General features: G+C 44.7%; 1 protein-coding gene across 4 annotated transcripts in view; it reads left to right on the top strand.

The window, feature by feature from the left end:
* Positions 1 to 23,883: 23,883 nt before the first annotated feature.
* Reps2 (RALBP1 associated Eps domain containing 2) overlaps positions 23,884 to 27,702 on the top strand; it is a 293,602-nt gene continuing 289,783 nt past the window's right edge. For all 4 annotated transcript variants that reach the window (XM_045140337.1, XM_045140334.1, XM_045140335.1 and 1 more), the window contains exon 1: positions 23,884 to 24,143. In XM_045140337.1, the coding sequence (XP_044996272.1) occupies positions 23,910 to 24,143 (234 nt within the window). In that variant the 5' untranslated portion in view covers positions 23,884 to 23,909. The remainder of the gene's footprint in view (positions 24,144 to 27,702) is intronic.

The following is a 27,702-nucleotide window of genomic DNA, read 5'->3' as shown; positions in this document are numbered from 1 at the left end:
TGCAAACGAACTCCAGATGCGTGTGCCCCCTTGTTCATCTGACTAACGTGGGTCCTGGGGAACTGAGCCTCCAACCAGGGTCCTTAGGCTTCATAGGCAAACGCTTAACCGTTAAGCCATTTCTCCAGCCCAGACATTATAGTTTTTAAACCCAGTGCTGTTCTTTTCCTAGAATTGGCATGTCTCATAATATGGAAACTGTTTGCAAACACGTATCCCCCAAGGGGTTCTGAAGCTCCTCAGCCGGTGCCCCCGTTCCTGGCCTCACATCAGTCAAGAGGCGGAGTCTCCTGAAGATAATGCAGTAGTGTGAAATAAACATCCTCTTCAAAACGAACCGCACTTCTGTTTCTTCCAGTGCAACAGAAAATCAGGCATTGTCAGCCTGATGTGTTGACCTTGCTTCTGCACTAGCAAAACAAAAAGTTCAAGCAGTTGACAGATATCTATTTTCAAAGATAAAGGCATGCCTTTATATTGTGTTTTTTGTTTAACATTTCTGTTCAATGTTTTTTCTGTCCCCCCCCTCCCCCCCGAAGGTAGGGTCTCACTCTAGCTAGCACAGGCTGAGCTGAAACTCCCTCTGTAGCACCAGGCTGGCTTTGAACTTGCAGTGATCCTCCTACCTCAGCATCTGGAGTGTTGTAACTAAAGGCTTGCACCAACACACCTGGCTTATTTTTCCTTTGTCTTTTTTTTCTTTTTTGGTTTTTTGAGGGTCTTGCTCTAGCCCAGGCTGACCTGGAATTCACTATGTATTCACATGGTGGCCTTGAACTCATGGCGATCCTCCTACCTCTGCCTCCTGAGTGGTGGGATTAAAGGCGTGTGCCAGTATGCCCAGACAGAGCCAAGGTTGGCCTCAAATTTGCTATTTTACTATGTTGTAGAGGCTGGCCTTGAATTCCTCATCCTCCTGCTTCCATCTCCCAAGTGATGGGATTACAATGGAACTTTTTAAAATTTTAAAATATTTTTATTTGTAAGCAGAAAGAGAGAGAGCGAGAGAGAGCAAGCAGGCAAACAGGGCCTCCTGCCACTGCAAAAGAACTCCAGATATATGTGTGACTCTGTGCATCTGGCTTTATGTGGGTACTGGGGAATTGAACCCAGGTCGTCAGGCATTGCAAACAAGTGCCTAAACCGCTGAGCCATCTCCCCAGCTCCTGAAACTCTTTTCGTCATGGAAAGTTTCATATATAAAAATGTTCAGAGTTGGGGAGACGGCTCAGTGGGTAAGAATGCTTGCGCTACAGTCATAAGGACCTAAGTTTGATTCCCAGGACCCATGTACATAATAAACCAGCCATGACTATGCATGCCTGTAATTCGGCAGTGAGGTAAGTGGAGACAGGGAGATCAATGGGGCTCCCTGTTCAGCCAGTCTAACTGAAAAATAGGGAGCTCTAGTCTTAGGGAGATATTGTGGAAGAACAGTAGAGAAGGACGCCCAATGTCTTCCTCTGGCTTCCACATGTGTGCAGGGGGCACATACATCTGCACACGCCCCCAAAAAGAACAAATGAAGGATTTCTAAATTATTGTTTTTGGAGAGACAGGGTCTTACTCTGCAGCCTAGGCTAGCCTTGAACTTGTAGCAATCCTCCTACCCCAGCTTCCCCAGTACTGTGATTAAAGGTGTTAACCACACGGCAAATATACAATTTTTGAGAGATTAGTATAGCACTCTTCCATCTATCCATTACTCACCTAAAACCATTGTCAATATTTTGAGAATTTGTTTCATACTATTTCCTGACTTTTCTGTTGCGTATGAGAATTTTAGTGCAAATTCCAAACACTATGTCATTTCATGTGTAAATAATATAGAATATGTCTATAAATCGTAAAGGAGTTTTTTTCATAAGCACTGTGCTATTACTGTACTTTAAACATATGTACTATGGGGCTGGAGAGATGGCTCAGCAGTTAAAGGCACTTGCTTGCAAAGCCTGACAGCCCAGGTTTGATTTCCTAGTACCCATATAAAGCCACATGCACAAAGCGGTACATGCATCTGGAGTGTGTTTACAGTGACAGGTGGCCTTGGTGCACACATACTCACTCTCTGTGTATGCCTCCTCCTCTCTCTCAAATAAATAAACTTTTAAAAAGAGATTAATTTAAATATACGTACGATCAGGGTGGAGGCAGGGATATCACAAGTTCAAGGCCATTCTCTGTTATAAATTCGAGATCATCCCCTTGTACAAGTTTGAGGGCAGACTGGGCTATGTGAGACCCTGTTTCAAAAACAATAAAAAATATATTTCAATGCTACTTTTAATACCATCAGCATAGGCTATGCTACTCTTTGAATTTTTTTTTACATGAATCTGTGAATGGGTGTATGTGTGTTTGTGGAGGGAGGGTGCCCATGCCATGATGTGAGTGAGAAGGTGAGAGGATAACCCTTGGGTGTCAGTCTTCTTGCACATTGTTTCTAAGACAAGGTCTCTTAACCAGGCCTGGTGGCACTCAGCTTTTATCCCAGCACTTGGGAGGCAGAGGTAGGAGGAGTTCAAGGCCACCCTGAGACTCTATAATGAATTCCAGGTCAGCCTGAGCTAGACTGAGACCATACCTCAAAAAACCAAAAAAAAAAAAAAAAAGAAGGAAAGACAAGATTTCTTGCTGTTTTGGCACAGGGTCAGCCAGTCTAACTGGCCCAGCAGCTTCCCTGATTCTCCTGGTTCCATCTGCTATTGTCATTGGTGCTTGGGATTACAGATGTGTGTGCCACTTTGTATCTGGCTTTATGTAGGTGCTGTGAAATCAACTGAGTTGGTAGACTTACAAAAATAAAGAGAGTAGGACTCCTTACAATGTGCTCCTCCAGACACAAAATGGCCTGGATATCCATGACTTCACAGTGCAAGACACTACCTACACAAGACCATCATAATAGGAGGAAAAGATCATGACATCAAAATAAAAGAGAGACTGATTGAGATGGGGAGGGAATATGATGGAGAATGGAGTTTCAAAGGGGAAAGCGGGGGAGGGAGGGCATTATCATGGGATATTGTTTATAATCATGGAAGTTCTTAATAAAAAAAATTGAAAAAAAGAGAATACTAGAATGATCTCCCATGTACCTATTATCTATCTTCAGCAGTTATTAACTCATACTCATGATTTTGAATTGGGTGTGGTGACTCATGCCTGTAATCCCAGAATTTGGGAGGCTAAAGCAGAAGGATTGCTAGTTTGAGGCTAGCCTGAGCAACTTAGCAAGGCATTGTCCAAACAAACAAACATACATACAAACACACACAAGAGCAAAAACTCAGCCAAACAAAATAAACCAGTACACAATTGAATGTGCATTGTTATTTTGGGAGCTATTATTCATGAGATAACACTATTCACTTAGAAGTTGTCAGGAGACAAAGTAAAAATTAAATTTTCAGCGGGGTGTGGTGGCGCACGCCTTTAATCCCAGACTTGGAAGACAGAGGTAGGAGGATCACTGTGAGTTCGAGGCCACTCTGACACTACATAGTGAATTTCAGGTCAGCCTGGGCTAGAGTGAGACCCTACCTTGATAAACCAAAAAAAAAGTTTTCATGACTGGCTGAGACTCCTACAGAAGATAAAGAAATGAGTAAAGGTGCAAAATTAGACATAAAGTTGAAAATGAAATAATGTCCTTAAAGTAGATTTCAGAGCTGAGGACATGGCTCAGTAGTTCAAGGTGTTTGTTTGCAAAGTCTGCCAGCCTGAGGCCAATTCCCCAGCACCCATGTAAAGCCTGATGTAGAAAGTGGCAGAAACTAAGAGTCCTTGGTATACACACACATACATGTGTGCACATACACACCCACACACATAAGCAAATTAATCAATATATTAAAAAAATGGACTTCAGCCAGGTGTACTGGTACACGCCTTTAATCTCAGCACAGGGGAGGCAGAGGTAGGAGGATCACCTCGAGTTTGAGGCCACCCTGTGACTACAGAGTGAATTCCAGGTCAGCCTGGGCTAGAGCGAGACCCTACCTTTGGTTTGTCTGTAAAGCCTAACAACTTGAGTTCAATTCTCCAGTATCCACAAAAAGCCAGATACACAAAGTAATACATGCACCTGGAATTCATTTGCATTGGCTAGAGGCCCTAGCATGCCCATTCTCTCTGTCTGTCCCTCTCCTATTTCTCTGTTTGAAGATAAATAAAATATTTAAAAAAATCAACAACCAGGCTGGAGAGATGGCTTAGTGGTTAAGCGCTTGCCTGTGAAGCCTAAGGACCCCGGTTCAAGGCTCGGTTCCCCAAGTCCCACGTTAGCCAGATGCACAAGGGGGTGCACGTGTCTGGAGTTCGTTTGCAGAGGCTGGAGGCCCTGGTGCGCCCATTCTCTCTCTCCCTCATCTGTCTTTCTCTCTGTGTCTGTCGCTCTCAAATAAATAAATAAATAATTAAAAAAAATCAACAACCATTTGTAATATGACATGCTTCTTGATCTGAAAATGCTTGCAAATATTCTTGACTATGAAAAGAGGGTGTTTAGGACTCATGGTCCTTATTAATGTCCATGGTTTGGTTCTATGATTGTACACTTAAGAAACATTTTTTTCTGATTTAAAAATTCCTCTCCTGAGTGTGATGGCTCATATATGTAATCCCAAGGTAGGATAGCAAAAAGGGAAATTGTGGAAACTTGAGAAGGGAGAGAAACCCTAACCCAGGATTCTAGTTGAGATCTCTCACCAATAGAGAAGCACAATTAACAATTGCTTGAGGCCTTTCTCCCTTCCAAGCTTCAAACCTACAATTTTCCAGGAATCTCACCTGAAATGTCCTTTACAGCAAAAGCCATGCTCTGAATCTCTTGTGCAAACCTAAAGGCTCCTGGTTTTACCTTATCAAACTGTGGTATCTCCAGAGCCACCCTACATAATCTCAAGTATCAGGGGTGAAGTCAAGCAGAGATAGAGGAGGGGAGGGTCGCTTAGAAACCCACTGAGCAGGGGAATTCCACAGGCTTCTGTTTCTATATTGAGTCACCACCAGGATACTTGAAGTGTGATTCTAAGAGGAGCCTACACCCAGGCTCTTAGGTATGCTTTTATTCTGTTTCTGAGCACCCCTTCTTACTTTTTTTTTTTTTTTTTTTTTTGGTTTTTCCAGGTAGGGTCTCACTTTGGCCCAGGCTGACCTGGAATTCACTGTGTATTCTCAGGGTGGCCTCGAACTCTGGGCGGTCCTCCTACCTCTGCCTCCTGAGTGCTGGGACAAAAGGCATGTGCTGCCATGTCCTGCTCCTTTCTTACTTCTAACCAACATGTTTAAGCTGATTTTAAAATGTTTTTGGGCTGGAGAGATGTCTTAGCGGTTAAGCGCTTGCCTGTGAAGCCTAAGGACCCCGGTTCGAGGCTCGGTTCCCCAGGTCCCATGTTAGCCAGATGCACAAGGGGGCGCACGCGTCTGGAGTTCGTTTGCAGAGGCTGGAAGCCCTGGCGCGCCCATTCTCTCTCTCTCCCTCTATCTGTCTTTCTCTCTGTGTCTGTCACTCTCAAATAAATAAATAAATAAAAAATGTTTTTAATAACATTACTAACTTTGCTTCTTGGAATTATTTCCTGTGTTAATGCTGTGACTCCTGTATTTGCCCAAGTTGAGGTCTGAGGGAACTCCCCAGGCTGCTGAGGGTGACAGTGTGAAGCTGCATTTCAGTCCCCTCACCACTGATAAGCCCAGCACTCTGGAGGATGAGGCAGGAGGATTGCTGTAAGTTCAAAGTCAGTTTGGGCTACACAATGAGTTTCAGGTCAACCTGAGCTACAGAAGAAGACCCTGATCAAAAAATAAATTCAGAAGCCAGGTGCGGTGGCACATGCCTTTAGTCCCAGCACTCAGGAAGCAGAGGTAGGAGGATTTCCATGAGTTCAAGGCCACCCTGAGACTCCATAGTGAATTCCTGGTCAGCCTGAGCTAGAGTGAAACCCTACCTCAAAAAAAAATAAATTTAGGGGCTGGGGAGATGGCTCAGCAACTTAAGACACTTGCTTGTAAAGCCTGGAGGACCTAGTCCAAATCTCCAGTACTCATGTAAAGCCAGATGCACAATGTGGTATATGGGTCTGGAGTTTGTTTGCAGTGGCAGGAGGCCCTGGTGTGTCCATTCATATTCTCTTTGTGTCAAATAAGTTAATAAAATATTAAATAGCTGGGCATGGTGGCACATGCCTTCAATTCCAGCACTTGGGAAGCAGAGGTAGGAGGACTGCCATGAGTTCAAGGCTACAAGAGACTACATAGTAAACTCCAGGTCAGCCTTGACTAGAGCGAGGCCCTACCTCAAAGAATTAAAAAAAAATCGAAACTATGAAAAAATAAAATTTCTACTGCAAAAGAACTTGCAGCCCAGGCAGCAGGATGCTGTGTGCACAAGAGTTATGGTTCATGGAGCAGGAGTCCCTGCCGGTGCAAATCAGTTAAGTGGAGTTGTGATTTATGTACTTTCACTCTCCTGTGGGTTGTGACACCTCCAAAGAAGTGATAAATGCATTTCTGCCCTTGCAAAGCTGAGAAACCAATCTCAGGTGATCCAGTCGCTGCATTACCTTGGTCAAAGAAGGAGAAGCTAGGAAACAAAAGAAAAACGATGCCATAATCTATATTCACCACAAAAGGATTCTGTCTGGGCTGGAGTAGTAGTCTTTGTATTTTTTTGGGGGGGGGTGTTGAGGTAGGGTCTCACTCTAGCCCAGGCTGACTTAGAATTCACTATGTAGTCTCAGGTTGGCCTCGAACTCACGGCGATCCTCCTACCTCTGCCTCACAAGTGCTGGGATTAAAGGCGTGCGCCACCATGCCCGGCTCGTAGTCTTTGTTTTTTGAGTATAAGACTATCCTAACTCTACCAAGTACATGTAAATATTTACAGATTGGATTGAACCACACATGCTCTCTGTGACACAGGGGTCATATTTCTCTTTGATGTAAAATCCTGGCTCAGGTTGAGTTCTCTGGGAGCAGAAAGTGAGATGAGGGATTTGGGGCAAGAGGTCTCTGGAGAAGGGCATGAGGGAAGCAAGATGGGGCTGGAGAAAGCTAAGCAAGAATGTGTTGGGCTGGAGAGATGGCTTAGCGGTTAAGCGCTTGCCTGTGAAGCCTAAGGACCCCGGTTCGAGGCTCGGTTCCCCAGGTCCCACGTTAGCCAGATGCACAAGGGGGCGCACACGTCTGGAGTTCGTTTGCAGAGGCTGGAAGCCCTGGCGCGCCCATTCTCTCTCTCTCCCTCTATCTGTCTTTCTCTCTGTGTCTGTCGCTCTCAAATAAATAAATAAATAATTTAAAAAAAGAATGTGGTCTTAGCGGGGAGCTTGCCTTTAGTTTGATCCCACTAGAGCATAATCAGCACCCCAGAGTTGGTAATGCTGTGAAGCAATTGGCTAGCCTTTTATTCCTTCATGGAAGTCATTCGTTTCCTGTGACGTCTTCCTGTAGTACGTTGGGTTTGTGGAGATGGAACCTCTCAGAAATGGCTCCAGTTTGGCAGAAGGCCAGTATGGAAGCAGCCTCAGGCCATTGAGCCAGTAACACTCACTGGTGGGTCGTGTCCTGGTGAACGGACTCTTGGCAGTGAACCAACACTGTCAACCATAGGTATGAAATTTTCTCATGGTAATTAGGGTAGAATCCAGTTAGATAAACCTCCCAATCAATTTTTATTCTTCCCTCCCTCCCTCCCTCCCTCCCTCCCTCCCTCCCTCCCTCCCTCCCTCCCTCTCTTCCTTCTTTCCCTCCCTCTCTTCCTTCCTCCCTCTCTTCCTTCCTCCCTTTCTTCCTTCCTTCCCCCTCCCTCCCTCCCTCCCTCCCTCCCTCCCTCCCTCCCTCCCTCCCTTCCTTCCTTCCTTCCTTCCTTCCTTCCTTCCTTCCTGAGAATTGGCACTCCAGGGCCGCAGTCACTGCAATAGAACTCCAGATGCTTGCGCCACTTAGGGGGCATGTGCAACCTTGTGCTTGCCTCACCTTTGTACATCTAGTTGACAGGGGATCTCTACCAATCCATGTTGGATTGTGACTTGAGCAAGAGAAAAGTATTTTGTAAACCCATTAAGATTTTTACTCATTTGACTCTCTAAGTGTTCTTTTTCTCAGAAACATGCATAGTTTTAGAAATTTTGATTGTCAGAATTCTGTCAATTTAAGCAATAATAGTCCTTAACTCTGTTATGACTGATGTGCTAAATAACTATGGTAAGCATTTTTCTTAGTTCTTAACAAATATAAAAATGTTCTAAAAAGTCAGGTGTTGATTATTTTCCTCTTTGCTACAATGCATGGCCTCAACTCTGCCTTTACCAAAACAACCACAAAAAGTACATTAATGCTTCAGGCATGATGGCTCATACTTGTAATCCCAACACACGGGCAACTGAGGCTGGAGGATTGCCGTGAGTTCAAACCAGAGAGATGGTGTCTTAAAAATAAAACAATGCCGAGTGTGGTGGCACATGCCTTTAATCCCAGTACTCAGGAGGCAGAGGTAGGAGGATCACCGTGAGTATCACTGTGAGTTCGAGGCCACCCTAAGGTTACATAGTGAATTCCAGGTCAGCCTGGGCTAGAGTGAGACCCTACCTTAAAAACAAAACACAACAAAGCAAAATAAAACAAAACAAATCTAGTGTACCTCCAAACCAAAAATAAAGTACATAAGTGAATGGACACAATCCAGTTTTTGTTATGGACACTGGAATATGAATTTCTTATCATTTTTTCAAGATTTATTATTTATTTATTAGACACAGAGAGAGAGAAAGAGATAGAGAGAGTGTGTGTGAGAATGGGTGAGCCCAGCCTTCCAGCCACTGCAAATGAACTCCAGACACATATGCCACCATGTGTATCTGGCTAAAGTGGGACCTGGAGGATAGAACCTGGGCATGTTCCTTAACTGCTAAGCCATCCCGCCAGCCCCTAACCATTTTTACATGTCGTGAAATATGCAGTATAGAGAATGCACTGATTTTTTTTTCAACCATTTAGAGCCATAGGAAAACAGGCAGGGGCAACTTTGTCCTGGATTGCTGACTCTTAAGCAAGTCACTTCCCTATAGGTAATGAGTCCTTTGTCTGAGTTTGTTCATCTAGCTGTTGTTGCATCAGGTTTGCTTTGCTGGCAGAAATCACCCGCCCAAGAGCAGCTTGTGGGAAAAGAAGGTTTATTTTGGCTTACCGACTCGAGGGGAAGCTTCACGATGGCAGGGGAAATGACATGAGCAGAGGGTGGACATCACCTCCTGCCAAACATCAGATGGACAGCAGCAACAGGACAGAGTGCCAAACACTGGCAAGAGGAAGCTGCTTATAATACCCATAAACCCACCCCAGGAGGCATTAATTCCCAAATCTCCATCAGCTAGGAACCTAGCACTCAGAACACCTAAGTTTATGGGGGACACCTGAATCAAAACCACCACATTCCATCCTGGCACCCATAAATTGATATACATGATATAAAATACAATGCATTCAGCCCATCTTTAAAAGGCCCCATAGTTTTCATCAACCTCAATGATGTTCAAGTATTCCCATAGTCCAAGATCTTTTAACTGAGCCATAATACCAAAAACATCCCCCAAAACCCATAATGGCACAGAATAAACTTTCACATGGCAAAAAGATGGCATTGGGCATAGCAAAGAAATCTTCAACCAATACAAGATTTAAACAGGGCAAGCATCAAACTCTATAGCTCCAAGTCCAACAACTCTAGTCAGTGACAAATCTCCAAGTCCGATAATTCTAACCAGCAACAAGTCTCTGGAGTTCCAATTCCTCCCCTCCAGCTAGGCTACTCACAATGCTGGAAAACTTCATCTGGGCCTGGCAGCTCTCCTTAGCAGCCATCTCATGGTCCTGGTGTCTCCACTGCAACCCAGAGTCCATCCACATGGTGCCATCTGGTCTCCATGCATACAATCCTGCTTCACACTGCCCATAGCCATTTCCAAAACACATGACCGTGTTGCAAACTCAATGACCCTTTCTTTCCTACATTTCTTATACTCCATAATACCAACTGGGGTGCCAATTTGTTAATCCAGGGGGGAATAAAGCAGGAAGAACAGGACACCCCTTGAGCATTCAGGCCCTTTCAAAAGACTTCATTCTTTCTGTTGTCCCAAGGCAGGTCAGATGGCCCAATCTCAATGGTTGTAATCTCTGATATAATTGCAGCTGAACAGGCAGAAGTTTCAGTCCAAAGATTTCTTTCTCTGCCATATCCCTCTGCTCATACCAGTCCATTTCTACACAATGCAACACTGCACAAGTTCTCAGGACACGGGCATAACAGCAAGCCTCTCATATACACTGCTATCCCAGTCCAGGCAAAACTTTTTCTCACCCTAACAAGCTAAACCTCACAGTCCCTAGTACTTACTGCATTCAGGTCTTTCAACTCTGACCAGAATAGTCAGTCCATCAACAGAATTGCAAGGCATCTCTTAGGCCAAGGTTTCAAATCCTTCCACATTCCTCTTGAAAATCAGCTCCAAAAAGCCAAAGCCACACAGTCAGGTGTCTAGCAGCAATCCCACTGGTACCAAGTTTACTATTACAGTCAGGTTCACATTGCTGGCATAAATCACCCAACCAAGAGCAGCTTGTGGGAAAAAATGTTTATTTTGGCTTACAGACTTGAGGGGAAGCTCCATGATGGCAGGGAAAACAACAGCATGAGCAGAGGGTGGACATCACCTCCTGGTCAACATTAGATAGACAACAGCAACTGGACAACTTGCCAAACACCGGCAAGAGGAAGCTGGCTATAACACCCATAAGCCTGCCCCCAACAATACACTGCCTCCAGGAGGGATCAACTCCCAAATCTCCATCAGCTGGGAACCTAGCATTCAGGGCACCTAATCTTCTGAGGAACACCTGAATCAAACTACCACAGCTGTCTTTTTTTTTTTTTGAGATAGGGTCTTATTCTGTAGCCGAAGCTGGCCTTGAACTCATGGTAATCCTTCTGCTTTGTCCTACTAAGGGTATGAATTGCCATATGTGACTTAGTTATAACCTTCATTCAGGGTATTGATATTGGATGTAAGGGGACAAAATTTAAAACTATCCTTTAATGGGTGTGGTGGCATATGACAATAATATTAGCACTTGGGCAAGAGGATCAGCAGTTCAAGGCCAACCTCAGTTACATAATGAGTTTGGTGTCATGAGACCTGATCTTGCAAAACAGAATAAAACAGAAAAAAAAATCTCTTGACTGTTCATTAAAGTATGATCCCTCCCTCCCTCCCTCCCTCCCTCCCTCCCTCCCTCCCTCCCTCCCTCCCTCTCTCTCTCTCTCTCTTTCTTTCTTTCTTTCTTTCTTTTTTCTGGTCATGATGGAACCAAAACAAGTGTGCAAGCTTAGGAAAAGTATAAAAAATTATCTTCTAAAAGCCTCTTGTGAGCTGGGCGTGGGGCGCACACTTTTAATCTCAGCACTCAGGAGGCAGAGGTAGGAGGATTGCCGTGAGTTCAAGGCCATCCTGAGACTACATAGTGAATTCTAGGTCAGCCTGAGCTAGAGTGAGGAGACCCTACCTCACACACAAAAAAATGCTGCTTGTGGGGTTGCTGAGGTTAAAGGTTAGCAAACAAAACCTGATGGCCTGAGTTCAATTCCCCTGTACCCACGTAAAGCCATATAATGTGGTAGTAGGTCCTGGAGTGTCCTTTCTCTCTCTCTGTTTGCAAGTAATAAAAATATGGGCTGATGAGATAGCTCAGCTGTTAAGGTGCTTGCCTGCAAAGCCAAAGGACCTCGGTTTGATTCCCATGTAAGCCTGATGCACAAAGGGGTGCATGTGTCTGGAGTTTGTTTGCAGTGGCTGGAGGCCTTGGTGTGTCCATTCTCTCTCCCCTGCTCATATAAATAAATAAAAGAAAGTTTTGTTTAAAGCTTACTGAGTTTCTTCAAAAATAATCAAAATATATCTTTTTTGAGGCAAGCCAAACAGACTGGCCCTTTGTGTGTGTGTGTGTGTGTGTGTGTGTGTGAGAGAGAGAGAGAGAGAGAGAGAGAGAGAGGGAGAGAATTGGTGCACCAGGGTTTCCAGCCACTATAATCAAACTCCATATGCATGTGCCATCTTGTGCGCATGTGCAACTTTGCACACTTGCGTCACCTTGTCTGTGTGGGTCTCGCTGTAGCCCAGGCTGACTTGGAATTCACTATGTCATTCCAGGGTAGCCTTGAACTCACAGCAATCCTCCTATCTCTGCCTCCCAAGTGCTGGGATTAAAGGCATTTGCCTGATCTCCAAAAATACTTTTTAAAAATAAATAAATAAATAAATAAATGCTTCTTGTTTACTGTCACTCTTAAAGGGATTTGAGTGTTCCTAGTTTTTACATTTTTTGAGGCAAGGTTTCAATCTAGGCTAACCTGGAACTCACTCTGTAGACCAGGCTGGTTTGAACTCACAGTGACCGTTTTACGTCAGCCTCTCTAGTGCTGGGGTTATAAGCATGAACCACCACACCTGCCTAGTTTCTTTTTTTATTTTTATTTTTTTTAATTTTGAGGTAGTGTCTCACTCTGGCTCAGGCTGACCTGGAATTCACTATGTAGTCTCAGGGTGGCCTCGAACTCTCAGTGATCCCCCTACCTCTGCCTCCCTGGTGCTGGGATTAAAGGCGTGCGTCACCATGCCCGGCTGGTTTCTACATTCCTATCTGTGTTTATGTTGAGGTTTGATAACTATTTCTCCTATTCAGAAAACTATTGTAGAAATAAAGTGCAGTACTTGGCATTCCTTAGTTGGAAAAACTTTATTTATTTTTTCAAAATGAGATCTCCCCACATAGCTCAGGATGGCTTCAAAATCAGGATTTTCCTGCCCCAGTGCTATGATTACAGGCATGACCCAACACTCCTGGCTTAGTAAAACATATTTAAAAAAATTACCTTTTCTCCATGGGAGGGAATACATCCCTGATATTGAAAACTTAAAACAGGGGTAGTCATGAGCCCTAGAGGTGAAACGTCTGCTGCTGTCTTTCTAAATGTATATACTATGCTTATCAAATTGCCCAGTAAGCACTTCTCTTAATGTTCATACCCTTATATTAATACTACTCTCACTTTTGGTAGAGAGTTTTCTCTTTTCAGATGGCAGTGACCTTGGGATGGCTCAGAAGGCATCATGGTGCTGAGAAGTGACAGAGGAGTGCTCAGCACTGCAATATCTCTGGCTCAGGGTCTAATGTGGAAGAGGTGGCGGAATGTAAGAGCCAAAGGAAGGGTAGGACTCCTTACAACATGCTCCCTCCAGACACAAAATGGCCTGGATATCCATGACCTCACAGTGCCGGACACTACCTACACAAGACCATCATAATAAGAGGAAAAGATCATGACATCAAAATAAATGAGAGACTGATTGAGATGGGGAGGGGATATGATGGAGAATGGAGTTTCAAAGGGGAAAATGGGGGGAGGGAGGGTATTACCATGGGATTATTTTTTATAATCATGGAAGTTGTTAATAAAAAATTTTTGCAAAATAAAAATTACCTTTTCTTTCTCCCATCTTTTCTAAAATTCATATGGAAGCACAAAAGGCCTCAGATAGCTAAAAATATCCTCTGCAAGAGGAACGCTAGTGGGTGCATCACCATACCTGATTTGAAGATATACTACAAAGCCGTAGTAATGAGAATAGCCACATACATCAACAGACTAGAAGATGTAGGCTAAAATTCTTGTAACTGCACTACCTGATCATTAACAAAGAGTCCAAAAATGCACACTGGAGAAAAGACAGTTTATTCAACATTGGTGCTGGAGATATTGAATAACCACATGCAGATCTTTCACATGGCACAAAAATCAAATGGAGTAAGGACTCAACATGAGACTCAAAAGTCTAAAATGATTAGAAGAAAAAAAAATAGGGAGACCATTCCAAGATATAGGCATAGGGAAAGACTTTTATTTATTTGAGAGAAAGAGAGAGGGTGAGGGAGGGAGGGAGAGAGATGGATAGAGAGAGAGGAAGTGGGCATGCCAGGGCTTCCAGCCACTGCAAGCGAATTCCAGACGCAGGCGCCACCTTGTGCATCTGGCTTATGTGGGTCCTGGGGAATCAAACCTGGGTCCTTTGGCTTTGCAGGCAAATACCTTAACTGCTAAGCCATCCCTCCAGCCTGGGGAAAGACTTTTTTGACTAATACCCCACTAACCCAGGGAGTCAAACAAACAACCACTGGGATCTCATGAAACTTAAAGGCGATTATATAGACAAACCATTAGCAGTGTAAATAGACAATCTATAGAATGGGAGAAAAACTTTGCCAGCTATACATCTGACAGAGGTTTAATATCTAGGATATACAAAGAACTCAGAAAACTAAGCCATAAAAACCCATTAAAAATGGGAAAGGGGGGCTAGAGATATGGCTTAGCAGTTAAGCGCTTGTCTGTGAAGCCTAAGGACCCCGGTTCGAGGCTCGGTTCCCCAGGTCCCACGTTAGCCAGATGCACAAGGGGGCACACGTGTCTGGAGTTCATTTGCAGTGGCTGGAGGCCCAGGTGCGCCCATTCTCTCTCTCTCTCTGCCTCTTTCTCTCTCTGTCTGTTACTCTTAAATAAATAAATAAATAAATAAATAAATAAATAAAAACAAAAATGGTAAAAAAAAAATGGGAAAGGGAACAGGACAGAGAGTTCTCAAAGTAAGAGATAGTAAAACCCTGTGGTGAGCTCTAAGCCTTATCTTTGTGGGACCCCTTCTGACTGTACCCTTGCTCTTTATTGAGCAGGTTCTCTCCAGCATTGTGGAGGCCTTCAGAGGCTGCCCTCCTTCCTGACCCTCACTTATCACTTTCTTGGTGTCAAGTGTCTGGGGCGCCTCTCTCCACCATCGCCCCCACTCTCCTGCCCCTGTTCTACCTGTGTGCCATTCCCAGTTCTACCCAGTCTCAGTCAACCACCCCCCTGAGTCGCTATCAGCCTTCTTGTGTTCGGCTCAATGATTTTATATTTCTCTTTGTTTTAAAATTTTTTGCTTGCTTATGTGCATGCATGTGTGTATGTCTGTGTATGTAAAATAGTGTGTGTGTGTGTGTGTGTGTGTGTGTGTGTGTGTGTGTGTGTGTGGTCTATGCCTGGGGCTGGGGTTGCTCGCCTTTGGTGGCCTGAGAGAAACTTAAGGTGTCCCTCTCCATGGCTCTTGCTCAATGTGGTGGTTTGATTCAGGTGTCCCCCAGAAACTTAGGTGTTCAGAATGCTAGGCTTCCAACTGATGGAGATTTTGGAATTAATGCCTCCTGGAGGCTGTATTGTTGGGGGCGGGCTGATGGGTGTTATAGAAAGTGTACCCCTTGCCAGTGTTTGGCACACTCTCCTGTTGCTGTTGTCTACCTGATGTTGGTCATGGTGTGATGTCCGCCCTCTGATCATGCCATTGTTTTCCAGGCTATCATGGAGCTTCCCATTGAGCCTGTAAGCCAAAATAAACCTCTTTTTAGCAACCAACCTGCTCTTTTTCGGGTGATTTCTACCAGCAACATGAACCTGACTGCAAGAGTAAAGTGGTACTTAGGAGTGTGGTTGCTGCTAGACACCTGACTGTGTGGCTTTGGCCTTTTGGAACTTATTTTCAAGGGGAATGGGGAAAGATTTGAAACCTTGGCCTAAAAGATGCCTTGCAGTGCTGTAAGTACAGCTTGATGGACTATTCTGGTCAGAGTTGAAAGACCTGAATGCAGTAAGAATTATGGACTGTGAGGTTTGGCTTATGAGGGTGATAAAGAGCTTTGCTTGGACTGGGCTAGCAGTTTGTGTGAGAAGCTTGCTCTTGTGCCCATGTCCTGAGAACTTGTGCAGGGTTGCTTTGCATAGAAATGTACTGAGCAGAGGGATATGGCATAGAAAAATCTTTGAGATTGGGCCAGCTGACCTGCACTGGGCAACAGGAAGAATGTAGACTCTTTTGAAGGGGCATGAGTGCTCAAGGAGTGTCCTGTTCTTCAAAGTCTACTTTATTCCTCCTTGGATTGACAAATTGGCAGCCTACTTGGTATTGTGGAATATAAGAAATGCAGGAAAGAGAGGGTTGTTGAATTTGCAACGCAGTCTTGTGTTTTGGAAATGGCCATGGGCAGTGTGAAGCAGGTTTGCTGGATGCCTGCATGGAGACCCCATGGACCGTGAGGATGAACCATGGATTGCACTGGGGTCCCAGTGGAGATGCCAGGACCACGAGATGGCTGCCAAGGAGAGCTGCTGGCCCCTGATGAAGTTTTCCAGGACTGTGAGTAGCCTAGCTGGAGGGGTGGAATTGGAACTCCAGAGACTTGTTGCTGGTTAGAATTATCAGACTTGGAGATTTGTCCACTGGCTAGAGTCATTGGACTTGATGCTACAGAGTTTGATGTTTGCTCTGGTTGTTTTAAATCTTGTATTGACTGAATGTTTCTTTGCTATGCCCAGTGCTATCTTTTGCAGTATAAGTGTTTATTCTGTGCCATTACATGTTTGGGGGGATTTTTTGGTATTATGGCTCAGTAAAAAAAAATCCTTGGACTATGGGGATGTATGAACATCATTGGAATTGATAAAAACTATGGGGTCTTTTAAAGTTGGACTTAATGCATTGTCTTTTACATCATGTATGGATATAAGTTTATGGGGGCCAGGGGTGGAATGTGGTGGTTTGATTCAGGTGCCCCCCCATAAACTTAGGTGTTCTGAATGCTAGGTTCCCAGCTGATGAAGATTTGGGAATTAAAGCCTCTTGGAGGCAGTGTATTGTTGGGGGGGGGCAGGTTTATGGGTGTTAAAGCCAGTGTCCCCTTGCAGTGTTTAGTATATTCTCCTGTTGCTATGGCCCATCTGATTTTTGCCCTGGGGTGATGTCCACCCTCTGCTCATGCCATCTTTTTTTCCTGCTATTTTGGAGATTCCCCCTCGAGCCTGTAAACCAAAATAAACCTATTTTTCCCCCACAAGCTGCTCTTGGTTGGGTGAACCTGACTGCAACACTTCTGTCTCTTTTTTCCTTTTCTTTTTTTCTGAGATAGAGTCTCACTATAGCCCAGGCTGCCCTGGAACTCACACTGTATTCCCAGGCTGGCCTTGAATTCACAGTGATCCTCTTACCTCTGGGCTAAAGGCAGTGAAGGTTCTAGTCTTGAGCCGAAGTCTCTTTACTGATTCTCCATCTTGTGTGGCTCCAGCGATTCCAGGGTCTCTGCTTCCTTGCTAGACTGGAGTTCCAGTAGTGTGTGGCCCCTCCCAGCTGTTTCATGTGGGATCTGGAGATTTAAACTTGGGGGTCTCAGGCCCCCTTAGGCCTCATGCTTGTGCAGGAAGTGTACTTAACTGCTGAGCCAGCTCTCTCTCGAGCCTGCTCATGGAGATTCTCTTTTCTGAACTCCCACGGCACTTAGACTGGGGTACGTAATTTAGCACTTAATTATATATTGTCTTTTTGTTTATTGTGTTTGTTTTCTTTTCCAGGAAAGCTACAGATTCTTTGAAAGCAACACATCTTGTACTTTTAAAATTGTATTTATTGGAGAGAGAGAGAGATGGAGAGAAAGGCAGATAGAGAGAATGGGTGCACCAGGGCCTCCAGCCACTGCAAATGAACTCCAGATGCATGCGCTCCCTTGCACATCTGGCCAACGTGGGTCCTGGGGAATCGAACCAGGGTCCTCTGGCTTTGTAGGCAAACGCCTTAACCATTAAGCCATCCCTCCAGCCTGCCACACTGATGGATTGACTGGCACAGATGTGTAGCTTCCTATCCATCAGTATAATATCACTGTTTAGTATTTGTAAAGGTTATTAAAATGAGTTGACTAATGAAGGCAATCAACCCCAAATCTGATTCCAGTTGGACATCACTACATCCAGTTTTCTTTCACAAAATGGAGGTAAAAATGTCTTTCCACTGGCTGTGGTGGTACACAGTTGTAATCCCAGCACTTGGGAGGTGGAGGTAGGTAGATCCCAAGTTCAAGGTCCAAGGTCATCCTGGGCTACATAGTAAGACCTTTTCTCTGTTAAAAACAAAAAACAAAAAAACAACCTATCTTCCCATATGGGTGTGGTTGTGAACACGTATAATTCCAGTACTCAGGGAATGGGATCAGGAGGCTTAAGGTTAGTCCTGGGTAGATATTGAGTTTGAGGGTAGTCTGGGCTACATGAAACACTATTTGGAAAAAAAGGCTTCCCAGTCTACCTCAGAGAGTACTGAGGCTTAAATGAGATAATGGGCAAAAGAATGATGTATAAAACCTTTCAGCTCCCCTACTATATGAATGTTAGGGGCTTTTATTATACCTTAATTTGTGCTTACAGGAGTCACTAGGTGAAGATCTTGCTACCTATCACATAGTCATTTTCCAACTTCGGTTAGAAAGGTGAGCTATTCTCCGGGAAAGCCACAAACAATGGGAAAGGCAGGAAGGAAATAAAGCATCACTTCCATTTTTCTGAAAAGATAGTGCAGATATGGAACATACAAATGTGGTGAGACTTTGAAGTAGAAATTCTCTGGCTAAATCAGTCTTCACTGTTCCACAGCGATCCTTTCTGCACAGTCGCTGTCTTTTCTCCTGGTAGCTTGGAAGCAAAATGTGGAGGAAGGAAAGGAAGCTCTGGTGAGGAAAGAACTTTCTGCAGTTGTGACCAAACCTTGGTTGGTGAATGCAAAGGCAAAATAAGCAGAGCTAAGAGTGAACAATTTATACCTGGATCAAGCAAGGAGTTACTTCCTAAATGACAACCTCTTGGAACAAAGGAAGCATGGGGATTTTATTCGGAGAATCTATACATATTCACAGAGGAATTCCCTTTAGGTGTGGGCACATTGTGAGCATGCTCAGCTAAGGAGTCCATTCCTGAGGAGTCCATTCCTGAGCATGCTCAGTTGGAGGTCAAAGTTCAAGGAGAAATGATGACAAATGGAACATTTTGGTGGGTGCTCAGAGTCACGGAGACACTGGTCAAAAGGTTAAAATTGCAGACAACACTTTTGGAATGCTCACTTTGGGTCATAAAGATAACATACTGGAATGCCTCTGGGCATGTGGAGATGTCATCATAAAACTTCAGTTGGAAAAAGAAAAGGAAGACATTTTAGCTACATCACTGAGCTGTATCACAGCTTGGAACTTTTGCATTTCATTTCTGCTGAGTCCCAAAGGGAAGTATTACTCTGGTCATTACTGAGGTTGATACATCATTTCTTTTTTTCTTTTTTCTTTCTTTTTTTTTTGCTTTCACTATCTCATGGCCCCCTTTACTTAGTTTGGCCATATATTTGTTATTACCAGTGGTTATTCATGAAGTATCCGCTTTTTTGGTTTTTGGAGGTAGGGTCTCACTCTAGTCCAGGCTGACCTGGAATTCACTATGTAGTCTCAGGGTGGCCTCGAACTCACGGTGATCCTCCTTATCTCTGCCTCCTGACTGCTGGGATTAAAGGCATGAACCACCATGCCTGGCTGTATCTCTGTGTTTTGCTTTTCGTTTGTTGTTGAGATGGGGTCTTGCCACTTAGCTCTGGCTGGCATTCTGTGCTTCCAGAGAGCAGGATTACAGGTATATGCCACCATAGCTGCTCAGGCTGATCTGGATGGAATTCTGTAGTCCTTAACTGGCCTCAACTCACATCAATCCTCCTACCCCTGCCTCTTAGTGCTGGGTGATTTTTTAGAAAAACTTTTTGTTTATTTTTATTTATTTATTTGAGAGCGAGTGAGCGAGAGAAAGAGAATGAGAATGGGCATATCAGGGCCTCCAGCCACTGCAGATGAATTCCAGATGCACATGCCACCTTGTACGTGGGTACTGGGGAATTGAGCCTCAAACTGGGGTCCTTAGGCTTCACAGGCAAGCACTAATCATAATAAAACTATTTGGGAGCCGGGTGTGGTGGCGCACGCCTTTAATCCCAGCACTCGGGAGGCAGAGGTAGGAGGATTGCCATGAGTTCAAGGTCACCCTGAGATGACAGAGTTAATTCCAGGTCAGCCTGGACCAGAGTAAGACCCTACCTCGAAAAACCAAAAAAAAAAAAAAAAAAAGAAAAAAGAAAAAAAGAAAAAGAAAAAAAAAAAAACTATTTGGTTATGCCAGGTGTGGTGGCACATGCCTTTAATCCCAGCAGAGGTAGGAGGAGCCATTAGTTTGAGGCCACCCTGAGACAACATAGTGAATTCCAGATGAACCTTGGCTAGAGCAAGACCCTACCTAAACAAACAAACAAACAAAAAAACCTGCTTAAGATGGAATATATGTCTATATTTATTTCAAAAGCATGCATTTTTATGTGTTTAACTATGAGCCATTTTTTTCTCCCTTTGGGGTAATATTTTGCAGTGAGGCTTGTATGTAACGTGCATTTATTTGTCCAATTTTCCCCAGAACAATGAAATTTAATAAGATTTCATATTTTTGGCCGGGTGTGGTGACTCACCCTCTTAATCCCAGCATTCAGGAGCCTGAGGTAGGAGGATAACCATGAGTTCAAGGCCACTCTGGGCTACAGAGTGAGTTCTAGGTCTGTCTGGGCTAGAGTGACCCTGCTTCAAAACCAACAAACACACACAATTTATGTTTTGGAAGAAAAGGTGTAAATATGAGAGCCTGATGCTCAACTTTCCACTGCTGTAATGTGGCTGGCTCCCTCCCCCCACCCGTGGTTTCTTTTTTAATTTTTTTTGTTATTTATTTTTATTTATTTATTTGAGAGTGACAGAGAGAAAGAGAGAGAAAGATGGGGGGGGAGAGAATGGGTACTCCAGGGCCTCCAGCCATTGCAAATGAACTCCAGATGAATGTGCCAACTTGTGCATCTGGCTTACGTGGGTCCTGGGGAATCAAGCCTCGAACCGGGGTCCTCAAGCTTCACAGGCAAGCACTTAACTGCTAAGCCATTTCTCTAGACCACCACCGGTGGTTTCTTTTGTGAAGTTTCTTTATCACTCCCCCCTCCATGTCTCTTTCTAGCCTAGGCTGACCTGGCATTCACTATGTAGTCTCAAAATCATGGCGACCTTCCTACCTTTGCCTCCTGAGAGCTGGGATTAAAGGCCTGTCATGTCACTTTTTTTTTTTTTTGGTCTTTCAAGGTAGGGTCTCGTTCTAGCTCAGGCCGACTTGGAATTCACTATGGAGTCTCACGGTGGCCTCGAACTCACTGCGATCCTCTTACCTCTGCCTCCCAAGTGCTGGGATTAAAGGCGTGCGCCCCCACGCCCGGCTCATGTCACTTTTGTGTTTAAAGACAAGCTCTCACTAGGTTATCTTGGAACTCACTATGTAGCTTAGGCTGGCCTCAAACTCTCAGTGATCTTCCTGCCTCAGCCTCTTGAATGCTAGGGTACAGCCATGAGCCACCATGCCCAGCTTGCACTTTCTGAAAAAAAGGTTAAAAATAATTTTTATTTGAGAGAGAGTGTGTAGAGGTGTGCCAGGGCCTCTTGCTGCTGCATACATACTCCAGATGCATGAGGCACTTTGTACATTTAGCTTTACATGGGTACTAGGGAATTGAACCCTGGCTGGCAGGCTTTGCAAGCAATGCTTTTAATCACTGACCCAACTCCCCAGCCCTGAAATCTTTTAAGCAATTGCCTTTAACCACTAAAGCCATCTCTCCAGCCCAGAATTTTTTTAAAAGAATATTTATATTTAAAGGGTGGGGGTTGGTTGCACCAGCATCTATAGCCACTGCACATGAACTCCAGATGCATGTACCACGTTATACATCTGCCTTTATGTGGGTGCTGGTGAATTAAACCCTGGCCATCAGTGTTTGCAAGTAGTGTCTCTAACTACTGAGCCATGTTTCCAGTCCCTAATCCTTTAATTTTTCAATTTTTTTGGTTTTATTTATTTACAAGGAGAGACGGGGGGGGGTCTGAATTTCTTTAAATAGTGCCTAGAACAATAATCATGGAAGAGGAAGCCTATTTGAAAAATATGTGCATACTTTCAAAAAAGGGGAAATGAGAAAGTTGTGGACAAGTTGTAGAGACCCGGGTTCTAATATTGACTTTTTGGTGGGTACTTGGACAAGTTTTGTAGACTATTTTTGTTTGTTTTGTTTTTAGAGGCAGGGTCTCATTCTAGCCCACGCTGACCTGGAATTCACCATGTAGACTCAGGCTGGCCATGAACTCACAAGAGATCCTCCTTCCTCAGCCTCCTGAGTTCTGGGATTAAAGATGAGTGCCACCATGTCCAGGAGGTTGTTGGGGGGGGGGGGGGTTGAGGGAGGGAGGGAGGGAAGAAGGGACAGAGGGAGGAAGCGGGAGGAAATATGAGAGGATATAAATGGGTGCACCAGGACCTCTAGCTGCTGCAAACGAACTCTAGATTTATGTGCCACTTTGTGCATATGGCTTTGCATGGGTACAGGGAGATTTGAATCCAGGTTGCTAGGCTTTGCAGGCAAGTGCCTTAACCTCTGAGCCATCTCTCCATCCTGTTTTGTAGTTTTTATAAACATTTTATCTATTTGAGAGAGAGAGGCAGGTAGGTAGAGAATATGGGTGTGTCAGGGCAAACGAATGTCAGACACATGTATCACTTTGTGCATCTGTCTTTACATGGGTACTGAGAAACGGAACCTGGATCCTTTGGCTTCGCAGGCAAGTGCCTTAACCACTAAGTCATGTCTCCAGCCCGTAGCTTTTTTTTTTTTTTAAATATTCATTTATTTGAGAGAGAGAAAGAAAGAGAGAAACAGATAGAGAATGGGTGTGCCAGGGCCTCTAGCCACTGCAAATGAACTCCAGACTCATGTGCCACCTTGTGTAACTGGCTTTACGTGGGTCCAGGGGAAAAGAAGTTGGGTCCTTTGTCTTTGCTGACAAGTGCCTTAATCACTAAGCCATCTCTCTAGCCCCAATAGCCTTTTTTAAAAAATGTTTTCTTTCTACCAAAAGAAGTTCTTTCAAAGTTGAGTGTCTCAAAACCAGACCCTTTGTTAAAAAAATGAATGCTTGAAAAAGGGGAAGGCTCTCTCATATAAGGCCCTAGAACAGAAATTAGACATATAATTCCTTCCATGAAGTCTGTTTTTTAGAGCAGCCAACAGTACTGATCTCAGATCTGCACAAAAGGGTTTTCCCCTCCTTCTATTACCCTAGGATTCAATAGTAACTGAGGGCAGGTTAAGGCTCAACTCCAGATCGGGGATATGTCTGAAAAAAGTGGCCTGATTACTCCACCATCCTCAAAGCTTTGTAGGGTCGCTGGGACTCCATTCCTGTAAACATCCATCTTCTCCATTTTTTCAGGACATAAGGAAGAATTGCTGTAGAGTAAGGGAAACTCATCTACCCTTGCGTCATCTCTTTTCTGGGCATGGCGTGGCGTGGGCACCACACCTGCTCCAACTTCCTTAGGAGAAAACATCACCGCCTTTCCCATCCTCTGAAAAGCGCTATTCTCTAGGGGTGTCCAGATGTTTCCCTCTCAGCCAGGGAGGAGAGCCCAGGACGCCCGTCTAGAGCAGGGTGGGCTGGGATGGGCGCTGGCACAAAGTCTTCATAGCTGACTTCGTCCACCAAGCTGGGGACCAGCCCTGGCAGGGGATGGCTGGCCCAGTGACTTACCTGTCGAGGGGCGGGGCGGGGCGGGCGTCAGGGGCGGGGCCTGGACGCGATCGCAGGCAGTGATTGGTCGGCGCCGCGCCTGTCTCCATGTGCCGCGCCGCGGAGGCACAACATTCAAGCCCGGGGGCGGGGCCGGCGCGCGCCGGGAGGAAGCGGCCTCGCGGCAGTTGCGGGGTGTGGGGGCGGCGGCAGCGCGCGGCGGCGGGCTGAGGAGAGGCGGCGGCGGCGGCGGCGGCGGCTGTGTGACAGGGGCGAAAGCACCTCCGCTGGGAAGGGCGCTCCGCCGGGACCTCGTTGAAAGCCCAATGGAGCCGGCGGCGGGCGGAGGCTGCAGCTCGGGGCCGCCGTTGCTGCTGAGCGAGGGCGAGCAGCAATGCTACTCTGAGCTCTTTGCGCGCTGCACCAGCGCCACGAGTGGGGGCCCCGGGCCCGGACCCCCTGACGCCGCCAGGGTCGCCCCAAGCGCTGCCACCGCGGCTGCTGGCCCCGTGGCCGATCTGTTCCGAGCGTCCCAGCTGCCCTCTGAGACGCTGCACCAGGTAGATCTCTGCGCCCCTTTTATTCCTGGCGGTCTTTGGGGACAGCGTCGGTGGGACTAGTGGGGCGATGCGACCGTCCCTGGGGATCTGGAGGCCTTGGCAAGGTCTCGGGAAAGGGGACTTGGTAGCCAGGGATGGCGGCGACGCCCTTGTCCCCAGGGACACCAGCCTTCTCCGCAGCTCAGCTCCAGCCCAGTTCGAGGTGCGCTCCCCATCTTCCTTCTTGGAGAGGGTCTGACACTGCTCACCTCCTAACCCTCGATCATTTCTCGGGGTTCTGCAGCTGTCCAGACCTAAAGTTTACCCTGTTTTGGAAGTAATGTTTGTTTTGGCTGGTGTCTGGTTTAACCTCTGTTCCTCGCTGCTGACCCTCCCTCTCCCCAGTGGGCACTCAGGGTGCCTTGCTAGGATTCGAACTTGAAGTGTGTGTGTATGTGTGTGTGTGTGTGTGTTTGTGCATGCTCTGGCCCAGGGTTACATATTGTCTTCTCTTTACGTTTTTGAATGCATACATACACCATTTATCCACTAATGTATTAATGATTATTACCATTAAATTGGGGAACCTTACAGACAAGTTGGAGAACAGAGACTCAGGGCCTAGTAGTGGACCTCAAAGCCCACACATGTGGTTTCCCATCTTAGCTCTTGAACTTGACATGGAGTTGTAAAAGAAGGGCTATTATAGCTTCCTCTTTCTGTGTGCTTTGTACCTGGAGGAGGAGGAAGGGCAGTTGACAGCAGGTGCTGTTTTGTTTTGTGTTTTCCTTGAAGCTTGGAGAAAGGCAACTTATTTTAATCAGTTGGTGTCACTAGCACGAAATGGTGATAAGATTGTTAATAACAGGCCCAAAATATGAATGAATCTTTTCTTAAAAAGCAATAGTGTGAAAGTTAGTAACAGCAGTTGAATATTTACAATGGTGACTGGTATTTTAGTCTTAGTTACAAGGAAGTACTGAGGTTCATTTGTGAAAACGTTTGTGATGTGTTTCTAGGCTTTTTCTTGCTCTTTGTCATTTAAGGCTATTTTTATACTGCTAGAGCATGCATATGCCCATATGTTTATGAGCATCACTTTAGGGCTCTGTAGATGTTTACCTTTTCCAACTTAGAATTTCTGAAAATACCATTAGTATTCGTCGAACTTAGCCTGGCTACTTGTCCCTGGAGTAGTCCTTGATATGTAGATTGTGCTGTCACTTCTGGGAAGCACTTGAGTTGTACTAGATCAAGAGGAAGAAACACAAGCTGTGGCCACCTTATGAGTCCCTGAGAATACCTCTGAGCATAACGTATGTATGAAGTGAGTGAGACTGCGTCAAGTAAGTGAGAGCCGGGTACCTGGTGAGACTTATTTGGTTGTCAGTAACATATCAGGTGTGACGAGAAGGACATACTAAAACTGGATATGGGCCAGGCGTGGTGGGGCACGCCTTTAATCCAAGCACTCAGGAGGTAAAGGTAGGAGGATTGCTGTGAGTTCAAGGCCAGCCTGAGACTACATAGTGAATTCCAGGTCAGCCTGGACTTGTGTGAGACCCTACCTCGGAAAAGAAACCAATCCCCCCAACCTAGGTATGTTAATTGACGCTTCCTTGGGCATAGGGGAGGGGACTTTCTTGCTTCCTTGAGGAACATGTGATTTAAAAACAGCTCAAGGCACAGTGACTTTGCAGGGATGGCATAACATTTTCCAGTTGAAAACTGCATACAAAAGAGGACTTCCAGATGCTGTTTCTAGAAGATTGCTTGGAGTAAATCTTGAGTTTTAAGCTCCCTTACTCAGCTCGGCAAAATAACACACATCCTTCATAACAGAATTATCATAGTCCAATGTACTTGATACAGGTAAAAATTTACCTTAAAGCATCCTGGATAGGGGAAGATAATCCTAAGAGATCCAGAGTCAGTAACTGTCTTAATTTGTGTTCTTTATTGGTGTGATAGCTATTCTTTAAAATAAATGTTGGAAATGTCCCGCTTTTCTGACCAAACAGGAACCTGTAAGTTTAGATTTAAGTGGCCCAACAGGTATAACTGCTCAAATCGTAAAGGCACTAACCAGATCTGGTAGTTTCTATGGCAACGCCCAGATTTTTCTCGTAATAAGCATACAAATAAGATTATCATAATGCAATAAGAAGGGTAAGAATCTTTCCATCTTATCCGGAGTAAAGTTATATAGAAATACTTAATTTTGTCTCCTTTCAGGAGCAACAGTAAACCAGTATATCTATTACTTTGCTACAGAAGTGAGCTATAAAGTTACAGGGATTTTTCTCCAGTTGATATATAGGTATTTACACACATAAATGTGTGTGTGTATATATATATACACACATTTATATGTGTATGTGTATATATATATACATTTATATGTGTAAATATCTATATGTATATTTATATATATAAATATAAAATTTTTATATATAAAATTTCAACACACGTTATGATCTAGATGAGTGTCTCCCAAACGTCTGTGACTTAATAGCTTGGTCTTCAGGGTGAGGCTGTTGGGAAGTGAGGGGGGGTCTTAGTAGGAGGTCCTTAGTTTATTGGGGAACATGTGGTTTTGAAGGGGATCGTGGGACCATCCTTTCTTTCTCGTTTTCTTTCTCGTTATGATGTAAGCAATTTTTTTTCTGTCAAATGGTCCCTTCCATTGCTATCTGACACTACTGCTAGAGGCTAAAGGCAATGGGTTAAATAGACCATGGATTAGAACCTTCGAACTCTGGCCAAAGCAAACATTTTCTCTTTGTAAGTTAATTACCTCAAGCATTCTGTTATAATGACAGGGAGCTGATGAGCACAACATTAACAACACTTTCAGCCCATACATGTATTATCATTTGTTGTTATTATTTTTTGAGACAGGGTCTTATTTTGTAATCCAGGCTGGTTTGGAACTCACTATGTGCCCCTGGCTGCCCTCGAAAACACAGTGATCTATCGTTCTGTCTCACCTCCTGAGTGTTGCGGTTATAAACATGAGCCACTATGTCTAATTTATGTTTGGTTCTTTTGAGATAGTCTTATGTAGCTGAGGCTGGCCTTGAACTCTATGCAGCCAAGGTTAATTCTGATCACTCCTTCTCTCAAGTGCTAGGATTTCAAGCATGCCCCATCATGCCTTGTAGACAACTTTTTATTTTTCTATTTTCAGAAGTTAGGGCTTCAGCCTCACACATGTCACACAGACATTTTTCCACTGAGCTACATTCTCAGGATAGCTTGTAAGTTTTTTTAAAAAAATATTTCATTTACTTATTAGAGAGAGAGAGAGGGAGAGAGAGAGAATGAGAATGGGTGCACCACTGCAAATGAACTCTGGACACATGTGCCCCCTCCTTGTGCATTCCCATCAGCAATGAATGAGAGTTCCTGTTACTTTATATACTTGTCAGCATTTAGAATTATCAAAGTTTTTTTTATGTCTTTGGTTCATTTTTATTTATTTATTTGAGAGTGACAGAGAGAGAGAGACAGAGAATGGGCACAACAGGGCTTCCAACCACTGCAAACAAACTCCAGATGTGTGTGCCCCGTTGTGCAT

The sequence above is a fragment of the Jaculus jaculus genome, chromosome X (genome assembly GCF_020740685.1).
Source record: "Jaculus jaculus isolate mJacJac1 chromosome X, mJacJac1.mat.Y.cur, whole genome shotgun sequence".
NCBI classification, from domain to species: domain Eukaryota; kingdom Metazoa; phylum Chordata; class Mammalia; order Rodentia; family Dipodidae; genus Jaculus; species Jaculus jaculus.
Note: the sequence above shows the minus strand (reverse complement) of the source record. Positions and strands in the feature narration are given on the sequence as shown.